The 16,827-nt window shown below is 40.3% G+C and overlaps 2 protein-coding genes across 2 annotated transcripts; one reads left to right on the top strand and one right to left on the bottom strand.

Moving 5' to 3' along the window:
* Positions 1-5,323: 5,323 nt before the first annotated feature.
* Positions 5,324-10,110, bottom strand: LOC131448130 (NHL repeat-containing protein 3-like). Its single transcript, XM_058620265.1, has 3 exons — positions 9,635-10,110; positions 8,484-8,686; positions 5,324-8,332 (listed from the first exon to the last, which is right to left on the bottom strand). Exons 1-3 carry the CDS (start codon positions 9,897-9,899, stop codon positions 7,733-7,735), a joined length of 1,068 nt encoding a protein of 355 aa, XP_058476248.1. The 5' UTR covers positions 9,900-10,110; the 3' UTR covers positions 5,324-7,732.
* nrbf2b (nuclear receptor binding factor 2b) lies at positions 9,730-15,227 on the top strand. Its single transcript, XM_058620266.1, has 5 exons — positions 9,730-9,813; positions 10,480-10,582; positions 12,137-12,221; positions 12,830-12,870; positions 13,176-15,227. Exons 2-5 carry the CDS (start codon positions 10,490-10,492, stop codon positions 13,881-13,883), a joined length of 927 nt encoding a protein of 308 aa, XP_058476249.1. The 5' UTR covers positions 9,730-9,813; positions 10,480-10,489; the 3' UTR covers positions 13,884-15,227.
* The last annotated feature ends 1,600 nt before the right edge of the window (positions 15,228-16,827 follow it).

Here is a 16,827-nt window from a genome sequence, read left to right as displayed (position 1 = left end):
ACTTCAGTGTGAAAGTCCTGGTCCTGGAATGATCTTGTCCACAAAGGACAAACAAACCATCTTTTAAGTTTTGATGCAAACTGAAGGCCAACACACTTGAGGAAGAAGAAGAATATTCAGCTGCAACTTCACCAATAAACGATGCAAAGTTGCTCACACTGTACCTTTAAATGATGGAGTTACCTCATCAACTGATAAACAAATGCCTAATTACATGCCTTCTGGTTTGTTTCTATAGCAATTTGTTTACATGTTATCATGAATGTTGCTCAGCACGTGAGACGCCGCTAACTGACCCAAGTCAAAGCTATAAAATAGATTTCAATGTGACTTCCTAGTAAAAAAATAAATATAGCGTTTTAAAATAAATAAACTTCCAGCACTACACTGTCCCAATGACATCCCAGTGTAAAGTCATCTGTCTCTGCTGTGACACTCGGGACTACAAACCAGGCCTCCTCACAGTTTGCAGCTCCTCGTGTCCTGTTGCCCCCCGCTGCTTCCTCTGTTTTCTCAGAGTTGGCCCATCAATCCACCCTGCTGACACACACACACACACACACACACACACTGCTCCACAGTATAATATACTTTCACAACTACTGGACGGACGGGGAGTGGGATGGTCATGGTTATCAGAGAATGAATCAACTAATGTTGTGCTCACCTGTCGCCATACAATTCCAAATAATGTTGTAATTCCCTTTTCTGCAGGACAGAATGATGAAAGTATTACCCATAATCCCAAAGCATTTTTAGAATTGTGGCAATTTTGTTGTCGTAGTTGCTATGGTTACCACTTAAGGTGTATGAGACGCCTGCCCAAACTGCACTTTATGGTCATAATTGTAGTTTACTTAACAGTTCATTTCTGTATTCTTTCTTATTACGCAGTGAAATCTGTTTCTAATATTGTCATTTACAGTAGATTTGAAGGGTTCAGTGTGTCAGAATGTGTGAAACCTAATTGTGAGACTTTGTTAGAATTATGATGGTCTTCATTTGCATAGTAAGTTTCTGGTTTTCACTTCACAACACTTTTTTTATTATTATTTTAAAGCAATTGTACACTTGATTAAGGGTAGTATATTCACTGTCTGCCATAAACACCTCTCCTAAATGTTACACACTGGACCTTTAATGGGCCCTTGTACTCTGTTAGACCCCTGCTGTTTCTTTTCTCCTTCTCCCCCCGAGAATCCTTTGTTCACCAGCTCTTTACACAGTCGCTACATCTCATCCCTCTGTGTTTCTGGGAGTTTATGGTTTTTGAGTTGGTCCACAAATGTCTCAGATGTCTCAGACATGTGCTAACACAAATATTTCCACTCCTTTCTTTGGTTTAGCCGACACGGCAGAGCGGAAGGGTTACCACGGTTCTCCCGGTCACACTTTACTCCAAATGACACGCCTATTGATGTTTATGGATGTGTAAGAGTGACTTAACTTTTCTTTTTTTTGCTCCGAGCTGTCTGATCTGTGAAGAGATAAGGGGTTGTCGGTGTGTCGTCACACAGACGCATCATCATATCGTCCATCCCTGGGCGTCTTTGTCTCTGTGACAGGACAAGACAGGAATGACGACACAGCAGCAGCAGCAGTATTCCTGTCCATGCCTGTAGTTTTGTGGGGCAGCAGGAAGTCAGTGAGCGGCCGACAGTGAACACAGAGGAGGAGGCCTCTGATGGTGAAGCCGTGGGAAAGCGAAATGTCTTGATCGAGTCTGGAATAATGTTATTAATAATGCACCAAACTATAAAAGCAAGCACTCGTCCTCTTAATAACAAGACCGCTGATATTCTGCATCAATAAAGTCAAGTCAACTTTATTTCTAGAGCACATTTAAGAACAAAGTGGTTCACAGATGTAAAGGCACAGCAACATAAAAGGTATAAAACATAAAATAAATTTATAAAAAGTGACATAATAAAATAGTAACATGGTAAAAACATAGACGTGTACGAATGAGAAGACGTCTTTAAAACCGGATTTTAAGAAATACTGTGACATAATTCAAATACAATTTTTACTGAACATCAGCTTAATATAATTTTAAATCAATAAATTGGCCATTTCCAAAAGATATAACTGCTAAATACACTCCAACTTCTTTCCATACTTGTGTTATTGAAAGTTTCTTGGGATGAAGGCTGTAAAAAACTTGAGCACATTTTGTTTTGTTGGTGACAAAATAATCTGTGGACGCTAAACCACTCTGCCAATGACTGCTATAGGTTATATCACAGCTATCTGTGCCCAATCTCATGTGGTGCGAAGCAGAATAAATAAACAGAAAGTACATTTCCCTTCTGTCTGAACAAGGTCTGTTAAAAACTGTTTACTGGGCCTTTTTTTAAAAGAAAAAAACAAACCACGATGTATGTGTCATCTGTTTGACCTTTAAGAAGAACCACAGCTCTAGTCATAACATATTTCTGAGGTCTGTCTCCAAAACTCCCACTAACCTTTGTCAAAATTTTAATTCAATCTATTTATTTGATGGACTACAGACAGTATGTTGTTTGAATTTAAGTGTCCTGGTGAAAAATACAAGATGAAGTGATTTGGAGCACTTTTGTGTGTAAAATTGTTGATTCTGGCATTTAAAACCAGATATAGAATGTGTAGATACCAGACATCAGCACTCCTCTGCCACTTAAAAGCAAACCTTAATGCGATGCATTTAACAAATGAATGCATCTAACAAGGAAGTGCCCTTTGTGAGGCCTGGAATCCCTCCTGGGTGTGTGGCGTAAGGCGTGTGGGAGTGTTGTGTGGGCTTTCCCCATGCAGAGGCACTCTATAGGCCAGCCCACACACTCAGGATCCCGCCTCTATCCCGGGCCATGCCATCCCAGCTGCAGTCTGTCAGCAAAACAGCCAGCGAGGCAGAAAGCATAGAGGAGGAGGACAACAAGGAGACTGCTGGAGAACAAAAGCCAGAGCACGGAGGAAGAAAGAAAATGTGTGCGTGATAGTGAAAGTGCGAAAGTGGATGGAGATGCAGAAAGTGTGAGTCGGTGTGAGATCGTCCTGGTGCATAGAATGGGGCCACTCCTACGCTCACATTCCTCTGTATTATATGGAAGTCGACGGGGATTGACAGTATGGACGTGCACATCCTGGACAGCTGCACTGGGAGCAGGAAACACACACACACACACACAAGTACCTGCAGCAGGAGGGTGAGCGTGTAGGAGGTGACGCTCTTTACCCCGACTCTGAAGGCTCTGAGGAATGGAGACCTCAAAAAGAGCAACTCGTGACTCACTGTTCCTCCATCATCTGTGCTGTGTCAATCAAAATCATAATCATTAAGGCAAATAAAAACGCCCCTTATTTAGACATACATTCTGTTGTGGATGAGGAACCCATGCAGATCCCCTGATGTGTGGGTTTAGGTTTGCTTGTTGAACCTCTGCTCAACACTGTTGCATGTGGTAATAACTAAGTTGGCAAAACCACATTTCACACAGCATTTCATTGGCACCAATCAGAGGACGAGATCCACGTTTTGAAGCTTGCTGTCCTGCTACGTGAGGCCCTATTTCCTGTTGTAGTTGATAGTAGGTTTACACTTTGCCCCCAGTTTCCCATTTTAAATTTCTTGGAAAAAGGGAAATGGATTAGAATTGGTTTCCAGGGAATCCCTGTTCCTGGAGGAACTACATTAACCCTTAGAACACACAGCCTTCACGCTGCTTTTTTACATCACTATGTTCAAACATACACTATATACAGAGGCTATAAGAATGTGAAATATCTTGTACATTTCTAAAAATCAGATTGAATTTGTGGAATTTGGCAACACGTTACAGTTCAAAGTTCAAAACAAAAACTGTCTATTTGGTGACTTCTGCACAATAATCGCTACTCCTAGATTTTTTAAATATGCAATATAAAATTAATCATAACTTTGACTCAACAACCCATTAGAAGACGAAAAGCCACACACACCAATGATGTCCATAAAAAGAGCTGTGTATTATTCCCACTGCAAAATACAAAGGGTGCGCCTGAGCACTAAGGGTTAAGTCATAAAATTACTATAATATTTGATCAAATACTGTCCTCAATGACAGCTATTGTACGGTCAATATATTCACACATGACATTTTAATTTACAGCCAGAAAATGACTGAATTGTGAATGAATTATATTGTGGAAAACTCCTTGTAAATCAAAATCTTTCCGTTTGTGGACCATCAAACTACCTGGCAACCCATGAAAGCCTGGGAAGGAATGGGAGGGGACACAATGCTCCTTAATATTTTGAATTTGAATAAAGTATCTATTTTAAAAAGAGGATTTAAAAAGTGTAACAAAGTCAATGGTGTCTCCAACCACAACTGAGTGGAACACGAGACATGAAACATACAGAGGAACATTTGCACGGTTGCTTGAACCTCCGGGGATTTCTCTACGTACAGCTTGGGGCACTGATTGAGAAGCAAATACTCAGTGAAACTATACTGCAAACTATACAAACTATAGTGCCAACTTGTGGACAACACCGGTGTAGCAGTAATCAAGTCCTCTCTGTCTTTTTGACAGCTGGAGTGGTGATAAGGGAAATATTCAGACCCTGATTGTGTCCCATTACCAGGGTTCCTCTCAGAAAGTGCTGAGACCAAAGTGTTGTTTCACTTGGTATTTTACTGACATTTTCTTTGCCCATTTTTCTCTCTTTCCTTTACCTTAACCTCCACCCTGCCTACAGGACACATAGAGACAATGTTGGGGTGATGCTCTGTGAGCAGAGAAGATAAACTAGTGTGAACTGAGCTCCATCTAGTGGAGACGTCACCTATAATGTATATAAAAGTCATCAATAAAGTGTATTTAAAGCACAAGCCAGTGGTGACAGTTCACCATCTGAGTGGCAAACATGACATGAAGCAGCTACTGTCAAAGGTCAAACAGACACAACTGTTCTGTCTGAATCTCCAGAGATTCATCCACTGACAGTTGATGAGAAAGATCCAAATCCAGAGATCCAGTCAGTGGCAAACCAGTGCCACCAAGTGGACTGCACTGGTGTAGCAGGAGTCAAGTACTGCAGTTACACACAAACACGATGATACCTTTTATTGGAGGACGACTGGAAACGCATTTTCCAACAATGTAAATAATTAAAAAATAAAACAAACTAGGGCTGCAACGAATGATTCATTTAGAAATCGACTAATCTGTCGCTCAGCGTGATACTTTGATCGATCAGTGATAACGTTTTCAAATGTCTCGTTTTGTCCACAAACCAAAATGTTTCAGTTTTAATGACTTCTTTGTTATATGGAAAACATTCACATTCAAGAAGCTGAAAAATCAGAAAGCTTGTTTTAATTATTGAAAGAAAAAAACAGAAACACTCAAACCGATTATCAATAATATCATATCATAATGTCAATATCATCATGTTGTGCAAAGAAATGCATGCAATTTCAATTGATCTGATTTAGGATTTGAACAGTGAACACACAAACAAACAAACAGGAGCTTAATATATCACCCTTTTTTTAAGGATAACAAGACATAAAAGTGCATCATGGGAATAAATCACATGTTAATAATCAAGTCACCACAAAACATAACTCCTCATGTTAAGACAGTATAATAATTCATCCATCACAGGTCAACAGTCTGATCTGGCTTCTTTAAGTATAGGGAATATTAATAAGGTTACAGCATAAAATCCTTCATGTACAGTCTTAATGGAATAATTAACAACAGATGTGATTTAAAATATAAAATAAATTAAAAAAATAAAAGAACACTCCCACAAGTAGTAACAAACACAATATGACTCCTAGAAAAGGCCTTAAAATTGTGTCTTTCTGTTCTTCCTGGTTTATACACATACTTATGTGTGTGTGTATATATATATATATATATATATATATACACATATTATATATAATTTATGGAATCTTTAATGTTTTTGCTTGAACTGACAAAGCTCCAGAACTAAACTGACATGTCATCTTGATAGAATGTCCATTTAAGATGACCTACAATTTTGAGTAGTGCAAGTATTTTGAGTTTCCACTGTATGATACTGTGCCTCCAGCTACATTAGGAAACAGTTCAGTTACCCCAATACCTCTCATACTGTAACCATCACATACATATACAGAAAACAACACACAGTCAAGGAAAATCAAACAATGTGGAAAAACAGTTCTGTTCCAGCCTTTTACACACGTTTCATGTGCAGAATGTCTTAAAAAAAAACGGCCTTGGATACTTCTGTATGTCCCTATGTCAACAACAACATCATGTCATATTGTACCTAATCAACAATCTGCAAACTTCTACACATGGATGCAAATAATATAATGAATTGTCAAACATGGAAAAACATGGTAGAAAATGCACTTAACCCTCACTTTTGTTTGTTTATGTGACACTTCAACAGGGTTCCTTTAAAAAGCTGAAATACTAAAAAAAAAAAAAAAAAAAGCACAAAAGGGCTTAAAGCTCTGGTCCTGTCCAGCAGTGCAATGTCAAGAAAAGTCATAAGAAAGAACACACAACTCCACAAAACACTGAAGAATGAATTGCCCATGTGATTATCTTTAAAAAATAGAAACGTAGGGATGGCTCCATACCACTTTTGTGTTTCCGATACCAATATAGTGTAAGTCCACTTATTTATGTATTTATTTATCACAAAATTACACCCACTTACTCAATATTTTCCCTATATTATCTTAAAAATAATTCCACGTAGCTCACCTGATCACCACATGCCCTCATGTACATTCTGGTCACATGACACTGGTGACATGCAGCTCTTTAAATCCAGATCTTAATGAACTATTTGATATTTAGGGTACTTTTTCTCTTACTGATCTCCGATCCAGTGATTGTGACCATTATCAGACTGAAACTGATGACAAATATCGAATCTCTACATAAAAGTGTGGTTTTGTATAAAAGTGGTTTTGTTTCAAATATACTAGTATTTTAAATTAAAAGTATCATGTCTTTAGGTGACAGGTAAATACATTTCCTATATATTAATACCAATTTCCTTTTCATAAAACTTACTTTTATGACTTTACATTCATTCATTCATTTTTAAGACAGCAAAAGCTTAATCATAGGACATTTTTGCTGTTTCCTTATACAGTAACATAGCTCCACAGTGTTAAAATGGGTTAATTGAGTCCAGTCTGTGAAGTGCTGTGTTTTTAAAAGGCAGGACTAGGACACCTGAGGGTTTGCAGGGTCCCATGTGAGGTTAGGATTGGTTCTTAGACAACTAGCAAATCCCCAACCTACTAACTTAACACATCCATAAAAAGATAAATCAAGCTCTCTTGGCGATAAACAGATATTGTAAGACACTTAAAGATAAATGTCGTCACTTGTTGTGAAGTTTTGAGGATGTGTTCAGGACCTCACAACTCTCAAAGGATGAGATATACAGATAGATGAATAATGTTGATTTAAATGTAAATTATTCAGACAGCATTCATACAGTATACACGATGTTGCAAACTAGTACCATGTACTTACTGTCAACTGTTGAAGGATACTGTTTATTTTAAGCCGGGTTGATAAATTGTTTTTGTATTTTCTTTTTCTGGGTCACATGAACTGCAGATCACAAAATAATACAGGGGAGCATTTTCAGTCCATGTTTAAATTAATTGAACAGTCTTATGACCGGCACAGTTTCCTAAATTACTAAACCATTCCAACTGTTCACTTAAAGCCACGTGTGGCTCTAAAGGAAACTTCCATCCAGACTGAAAGGGATGAATTTCTGAGCCTGCTGGGCTCCGATCTCAGCCACATACAGAGCCCCAGTCTTTACGTCCAGGTCCACCAGGTGGGGCTTCACTTCCTCAGCCAGCTGGATCACACTGACCACTCTACACTGGCCAATTAAACCCACTGGAGGTGCATCCAACAGTGATATCTGATTGGTGTTGAGCTGGACAACGACAAAATACTTCTTGTCTGGAGTCAGGCGAACAGAGTAGGGCGCGTCCTCGGTGAAGCAGCTCCCCCAAGTTCCAAGCCAGTCCCCAGTGACGGAGTTAAAGACCTGGATCCTTTTATTGCCTCGGTCGGCCACCCACACCCTCTGGGAGTTGTCCACAGTCACACTGTGGGGGATGTAGAACTGAGCCATGCCTTGGCCTTTCTCCCCATGCATCCACAACACCTCCTGCTCTTTAGAAAGCTTGATGAGGCGGTTGTTCATTCCACCGTCACCATCCACAATATACATTTCCCCGGAGCTGTGAATGAAAATCTCAGCTGGCTGGTCAAACTGCAGAGGGTTTAACCCAGAGCCTGCCTTTCCTGGTGTACCAAGCACCTGACACATACAAGAAAATTATCAACAACAAGAAGCAGCTGCATTTCTACAACTATAGGTTTCTCTAGATAGTTATATGTAAACCAGGCTGGAAGAAACTAAACCACAACTTACTGCCACCAACTGAAATCTTACTATAAATAAAACTAACCTGAAGGAGGTTCCCAGATGGTGAGTACTGTTTAATGCAGTGGCCATATTGGCCGTTCCCCACATCTGTGATCCACACAGTGGGGTTTGATGAGGCTGCATCAGCTATAAACATCCCATGAGGCATCTCCAGGGTGGTTGTGTTCCAGGACATTAGGAAATCTCCATCAGTGGTGAACACCAGCACCTTGGGAACAATGTCGCCTGGGACAAATCAAAGGCAAACACTGGGTGAAGCATAAAGCAAATATCTAATGTTTGTTTAAGATGTACTTGCTCAGAGCCAAGAATAATCAAGACAATACCAGAAGAAAACAAAGAATACTATTTTGCAAATTGTTTTTTGTTTTATTTTTTTAAATAACTATTAAAGTGGTCAAATTTCCTTCATCTGACATTTTCCGATTAATTTGGTTTATATGCTGCGATACGTGCCAACATGGGTCAGATGACTCAAAAACAAATTTGTTACCCTAAATATCCTTTTAATGCTTCACTTTAGTAAAGGCTATGAAGTGAGCCACCAACTTCTCCAACTCTGTTTCTCAAAACCATGTTTTTTCCTCTCAAAACTCCTTTCACCACAATATGCAACTAAACATTTCTAAAATCTTAATATATAACAGAGTAGTCTGATGTATTTTTTAAAGCCAGCGATCACGAGACGCATCACAACCCCCCATCGTAATTTAATTCAGCAACTGCGTCAGACTTTGAGAGTCTGTGTTCCAGTCATGCAGGAAATACTGAACTAATCTTTTTGATTAACTGATTCTAATGTTTCAATTACTGAAAACTACTGCTTTGTTCGTCATTACTTTAATGTGTTTGTGCCGCCTATAAAATTATGTCACTGTTTTTTTCGTGCAGCCATGGTATGAACCCCGCCCACGTTGAGGTGGCACTCTAGTAATAGAAAATTAACCAAATCGTGTAGAGTCGGGCTACAATTATATAGTGGAAAAGCGTCATTAGCCTGTTTTTTGCCTGGGCCCCCCCAGAGTTTAGGTGCCCCCTTTTTTCCTTGAGCCCCTGCTCCCTGAAATGTCTTTGCATGCCACTGTGTAGTTGCATTTTTGTGTGTGTATAAATATGGAAAAAATTGACATGTCTCCTCTGAGTGGATAACGTTAGTGTTGTTAGTGTGTTTACCTCTCTGGGCCACATACACGACCCCAGCATACTGGTCCACGGCCACAGCAAACACGTCCCCCGTGAAGAGTTCCGGGTTCTTTGGCCAGCTCAGCTCCAGTTTGTACAGAGGTCTGCCCAGCAGCTGGTACTCGCGTCTCGGGCTGGAGGAGTTGCTGCTGCCGGGCTGCGTGCCAAAGGTACCGTACAGCACCATCATTAACAACACAAACGAGCCCATACTGGTGGCCACCAAACACGCATGACCTCGCTTTTTCTTCAACATCTGTGCTTTGATATCACTACTGTTAGCTACACTCGGTATGTGAGAGTAACAGCGCTAAAGGGGAGGACGCAGGGAAGAGCAGACGCGAAATGTAATCTGATAAAAGATAAAAATCGAGTTAAAGTCCTAAAATGATGTATGTTTCGAAACCTGCTAAACGACACGAAACATTCAAACCATTTCCTCTTCAGCCTTACATGAAAACAACAGTATTTCCGTCTACAATACCACAATAAAACCGAAACTACAATACAAATGCGAACACATCCTCGTTAATGTTCAAACTGTCCAGTTTATGTGTTCAAATTCAACTTGTACGTACATTTGAATATTTTTTAAAGCATATATATGGTGTTAATTGTGTTTTTGCTGTCACTGTCGCAAAGCTGAACATGCTGGAGACTTTTATTTTTAAGGCAAATCATTTCCTGTTTCTGGTAGTTTTACGCAAGTGTCACGTGACCGCGCCGAGACGTCACGACGTTGTTGACGACAGAGCTTTGGAGCTGTGAAGGCGACTGTGCTTCCCTGATTGTAAATTGTTTTTCCTCCGTCTAAGTAATTTCTCGTGATTTTTCAGCGTAGTGCGAATGACAGTCCGTGCGGGACAGAGGCACCTTTCATGTAGTGTAAGCCGTCGACGAACAGACTCCATGGAAGTGGTGGACAGCCCGCTCAACCTCGTAAGTTTCGATGTTGCAATAACAGGCTAACGTTACTGTAGCCCGGGGATTGTATAGGGAAGCTACGTTAGCCTTCTGCCGGAGTAAGTTAGCGGCTAGCCGTGTTGTTGTTGTTTGCTGACAGAATGGACGTGATACACATCTGTGTTTTTGTCCTTAACAGAACCAGCTGTTAAATGTGTGAATAATGAGTTGACAGTGTCAGTTTTTATTATATGTATGGTATAGTCAAATGTTTATTTTACTGTTCCACCACACACAATGACAACGAAACCAAATGTTACTTCAGTAGAATAGAATAGAATTTGACTTAAACAGGGACAATACAGTTTAACATAGTCCCAATAAAAAGAATGAGACTGATGTGCTGTAGATAGAGTTCATAGCTTTTGCTAATTGTCAAGTCTTGTCCCTAGTTGGGCTTTTACATGAACAACACGATCACCATACTAAAAATACACAACACCATAAACTACATGTACATAATCAGCACAATATGGTGTATAAAACATACTAATATTACAATACACAGAACCATGAACTACATGTACATAATCAGCACAATATGGTGTATAAAACATACTAATACTACAATACACAGCACCATAAACTGCATGTACATTATCAGCACAATATGTAATAAAACATGCTAAATCTACAATACACTGTATACCTCAAAACTGTGCATTGTTAAATATAACACCTTCAAAATAAAACCTCAACTTTGTTTTCTTTTAGCCAACACTTAACATTTGTTATAACAGTTTTATATCTGGAATTAATTTGATTTCAGTTGACAGCCCTTAATGGAGAAGGCGGACTGTACTAATGTAGATCTCTGATGTGGTATTTTACACTTACCATTAATCACCATGTCTTTGGCTGTACCTGTGAAGAGGCTCTGGGGTTAGACTATGTAGATATTTGAACATTTGTTTGAGAAAACAAAGTATAGCGATCAAAATTAAGTGCATGTTTTTAGTATTTGACAGTGATGCCAAATAATGGGCTTTTTATCCATTATTTTCTGAGATGAGATAAGATGTGTCTGATTGTAGATGGCGACGCTTGAGCCCAAACCATTATCCATTATGAAAAAGGCTACCTGTGTAGTATTATTATTAGTTTAAAACAATTGAGATTAGTTTGTCAAATGTAAATTGTTGGTCTGAAATAATCCCTGAATACTTAAAATCAGTGACCTGTATTTTGCAATGTTGTAAAGTGTTTTTAAACATCCCAGGTACACTTTTTTTCTAATTGAGAAACATGTAAAATTGAGAATTTAATTATATTGTATCAATAAAAACAGCTGCTACACCAACTCTGCAAACATACAGAAAGTTAAACGTGTGTGTGCCCAGATTAAACGCGTCAATTGTAACTTCTGTCTCACAAAACAAATAATCCAGCTCAAATTCCTAGTTTCTAGAGCGTTCTGCTCCCATTGTAACATTTTTACCTCGAGTATAATGATCTCATTTTGCTTTTGACATCTCTAATTCATGCTTTATCCTTCCCCCATATTCCCTCGATGTGTCTGCCTCTCTTTAGGCCCATCAGCAGTGCAGAAAGGCAGACCGCCTGGTCACGTCTGGAAAGTATGAAGAAGCCATTTCCTGTCATGTAAAGGCAGCAGGTACCACCACTGTTCATTTCATCATTGGGAAATTCTCGCTTATTTACAGCAAAGTGACATGTGAGCAAAAATCATCTACAATCAGGTTGAACGTCTGACCTCAGGACAAGAATTTGCTGAATGTCTGTTATCAAACAGTACTTTACACTGTGGTGCACTGAACTATTGGTTGCACTGTGTAATGTCAAATGTTTACACTTGCCACTTTCATATACTTCACTTTCTTCTTCACAGCACTGCTCATGTATTATTCGATGCATGTACTTATAACATTTGTACATCACATTTTAAAATTGTAAATGGTTAATTATAATCATGTTACACATAAGAAGAACTTAAGCTACAATGTCTGATGTGATGAAACCTAAAGAACACAGCCTTTACTTCACAATCTGTGTCTTACTGCTTGTGCTGGAGTTATGTGTTAAATATTTAATGATTACATTGTGTATTATTTCATAGCAGTAATGCACATTACCGCCATGCTACTGTGTGAGGTAATAAAGTATTGGTATGAAACTCTGTGGCGTGAAGGAGGATAAAAGCAAGTCATCAGCCCTGTGAAATTAATATAGTTACTTGGTTCTGTGTCTGTGTTTCTCCCCTAGATCTTCTGACAGATGCAATGAAGACAACAGAGTGTGAGCAGGTGAGTACTTGTTTGTATTTGTTCCCTCTTTAGGACCTTTTCTGGCATAAATGCTGACCTTGTCAGGACCAGCAGTCCTCATGGAGACCACAACCTGGTCCTAATGAGGCTGAAAGTGATTATTGATGCTGGAAAAAAAGATAGGAAGGTTACGTTCTGGGGGAGGGGTTAATTTTCTCTACCTTTTGTGTGCATTTAAGGGCAGTTGCAATATTCCCTTGTGGCACCCAATGAAATGTTCACTATGGAAACAATAAAGTAGATTTGATGTGATTTATATTTGTGTGTGGTGTTGATACTTGTAGGCTCGTCTGTCCATGGAGCTGCAGAGAGACAGTCATATCAAACAGCAGCGACTGATCCAAGAGCGCTGGAAGAGAGAAGCTCGGCGCGAGGCGACAAAGGCGAGGTCCGGTGCGCTGCAGCCCTCCAGCAGCAGCACGGACCTCCTCTCCCAAACCCAAACCCAGGCTGCAGGCCAGCTCCGGCCCCACGGCTCCCAGGTTCTCTCAGGTGCAGAGTGTGGAGGAGGCAGGGAGAGAGAGTACGACACTCTACTCTACCAGCTTCAGACTCGACAAACTGGAGCCAGTCAGCCTTTGACTCCACCTTCCGCTGGATCTAAGACCACTAAAGATGACAAAACCCGCCTGGAGGAACAACAGACCACCATCGAGGACCTGAGGCGCCTGGTCGATCACGTGATGGATGAAAACCAGCGCCTGAACGCCGAGAACGAGCGGCTGCGCTCGGAGAACACCCGGCTGTGCTCCGAGGCAGCAGACTTCGTGGAGCGCTCGGAGCTCTGGGTGCTGCCGCATGCGGGCGGCGCTATGGGGACGGGGGGCGGACAGGAGAGGAAAAGCACAGGGAAGGGGAAGGAGATCGCAATCCCGCAGCTGCCCGTGCTGGAGATGCCTGCTCAGGAAGACCTGTGTCTGGATGACCTGCCTCCTCTGCAGCTGCCAGAGGACATCCAGAACGAACTGCAGGAGATTCTGGACAGGGATTAAACTCTGATAGGATGGATGTCACACACACTCACACATAGTTACCAGGGTTCACTCAGTATGGCTTTTTGAGTCCAGGTTGCCATATATCTGACATAACTTCACAGGCTCTGTGTGATCCCATCATATGGTGTTAGAGAAGCCTGATCAGGTTCATGAACTGATAACACCTGTTCCACTATTACAACACAGTCCAAGTCCACGGTGAAGAAGTCGCTCACCCAGCAACATTATGAGTTGGAGCATCCGTGAGGTTATAGGTCAGTACGGCATCGCCTGAGCTGTGTATGAACTGAGGTTGTCAGTTTCAAATTGCATGTGAAAGCTCATTCTTGGCTTTGAATAAAAAAAAAAAAAAATGTAGTTTGACAAAATAAATCCTAATTCAGCAATCTACAGCTCGACTTGTTTTCCAGAGCATTTAAGCACACACAATCTCAGCTGTGGTTCTATCCTGTGATGACAACTGAGCTGAGACTGTGTGATGTGGTTAATGTGGTTAAATACTCCCAGTGTGTGTTTTATTGTGAAATGTGTGGATTTGTTCCACGCGGTGTCTGGGAGAAGCCATAAGTGTTCTGAAGCTAAAAAGTGATTTTATTCATATAGGTCATATATTTCCATAATAATTTGCACTTTGTGTCAATGTCAGGACAGAAGTTCATCATTTTGTGTGTGTGTGTGATTGTGTGTGATCTGAAGCTTCAGTGTCACTGCAGGCTATAGTCAGCCAACGATTCAATTAATACTACTCAATGAATTTAATAAATATTAAATAAGGTAATTACTTTGTCTTGATGTCACATGGATGGATTGTTGGACATGTTTGTGTGATTTTAGATTTGTTTTTATGTTTGTAATAGAAGCTGGAAGTTCTGTTGTTTTTTTGCTTCTCCTGGAAAGAAAGGAGAAAAAATTCACCACTGAAATAATTTACAGTGAAAAATGTGCCTATTTTTTGCCTTTTATTTAGAATTGTGTGACATAGCTAGTGTGTCGTTATATTATGATGTTTAATGGGAATCTGGGGAAATTATGATTAGACTTTTTCGGTTTCAGAACACTGACCACTGTTGGTGCTCAGTTATCGAGGAGACTCCCAGAATGCACCACACCTTGCTGTACGTCACAAATGAGAAGCATCTCATTTACCAGATGTTGGGAAATTTGACAAATGCATTTAATTTTATAAACTTTTTTTTTCTACTGTTTTTCTATTGTTTGGTGTAGTGTGTAATTGCCAGTAGGGTTTTCGTAAAAAAAAAAAAAGAAAGAAAAGAAGTCTTTGTGAATGAAGTTGAAATTGCTTAAGTGGACCGTGAGTTGAGTTAAAGCTTAAAAACGAAAGTTTGAACTTGTTTGTTTATTGCAGAAAAGTCCCCACAAAGCAAACATAAAGAATCAGCTGCAACAGGCCCACAGAGTCAGTTTTATGAGCCCGATTCATCAGGCATCTTTTATGTTTATTGCATTTTCAATCCAGCAAATCCACACATTAAAACGTTTTTTTACCTACACCGATCACACGAGCCCGGACAGCTCTGCGTGACTTCATGAAGCTTTGGTTTCCGTTAGTCAGGTGTTAGCATTAAGTGAACGTTACGACTTTGGGCAAGTTTGGCTTGTTGTTGCACTGCAATTAAGACTAAATAGCTAGAGCTTTGGCTTCCCCACCGTAAATCTAGGGCTGTCACTTATGCAAAAAAAAAAAAAGGTCAAGATGGAGGGAATTAACAAAAAACAGCCCCATATTTGTTGTTTATTTGACCATAAATGGTGAATAATTAAAAATTGAAGTCATAGATTGTAAAGACCCTCGCATTGAGTGACAGTCCTGATGGAAACATGTCCAGATTTACTTTGATTGCTGTAAAAAGAAAACTTCTCTTCTCCTGACTGGCCCTGAAGACTTCCCTTCATACAGTGACTTCAATACAAGTGAGAAGAGGACCCAGTCCAGTCCTCACTGTCTGACTTTCCACAAAAATCATCATCCTGGATTTAGCTTTTTCCATTAGTGTGTCACTGATCCTCATCCATGTCCACTTCCACAAACACATACACATCGTCCCACTTTAGGACAGACGTACTGACGAATCGGTGGCACGAGGACCGACGAGAGAGACAAGAGTTTCTGCCAGAGAAACAACAATAAACGGACTTTTCCTCTGCCGTGTACCACCGAGTTCAGCACGAGCGGACAAAAACAAGTCAAACTTGTGTTATAAGAAGCTGCAACGCATGAGCTTTCATCAAACCTGTGCTACTACAGTCTCCCCACAGCAAAAGTGTATAATAAAATGAGATGATAAAGCAACAGCGAAGATTAAAAAGTCAAATAAAACTAGGAGGGAGGTACATGTGCACAATAAAGACTGGTGGTTACAATACAAAACACAAAGGTAATCTTCACTGACGCAACAAAACACGAGAAAAATGTACAACTATGAATGTGATGAGGACACACAGTCACATTAAAATACAAATATAAGAAATCAGCATGAAAGGTGAGTAAGAGGTGTCTAGTTCTCTCCCAGAAAAACAAACAAACTCCGGGGGAATCACTTCATTCACTTGGTTCATTTTTTTGGTTCCTCTTTGTTGGTCGTTGCCTTCTTCCTGTGACAGCAGTGACGAGTAGTGTTGATCTGCTGGTGGTCACAAGTTTGTTCACTTTGACAGGCTCCACTCCTCCTCCTCCTCCTCCTCCTCCTCCTCCTTCTCTAGAGTTCAAGTCAGAACGGCTGGTGTCCGCCACTGGGACGCAGGCTCTGGTGCTGTCACCACTGCGACAGGGAATGTTGCATGTGTGCGTGTGTCCAAGGTAAGAAAAACAAAACAAACGCTGAGCCATAGAGAAGGTAACTGACTCCAAGTGAAGAATAGTGTCAGAGCTTCGTCAGATCAAGTTACTCACTGAAAGAAAATACCTGAAAGGCAGCAGCAG

The sequence above is a fragment of the Solea solea genome, chromosome 21 (assembly GCF_958295425.1).
Source record: "Solea solea chromosome 21, fSolSol10.1, whole genome shotgun sequence".
Taxonomy (NCBI): Eukaryota; Metazoa; Chordata; class Actinopteri; order Pleuronectiformes; family Soleidae; genus Solea; species Solea solea.
The sequence above is the reverse complement of the archived record's forward strand: the minus strand, read 5'-3'. Positions and strand labels throughout refer to the sequence as shown.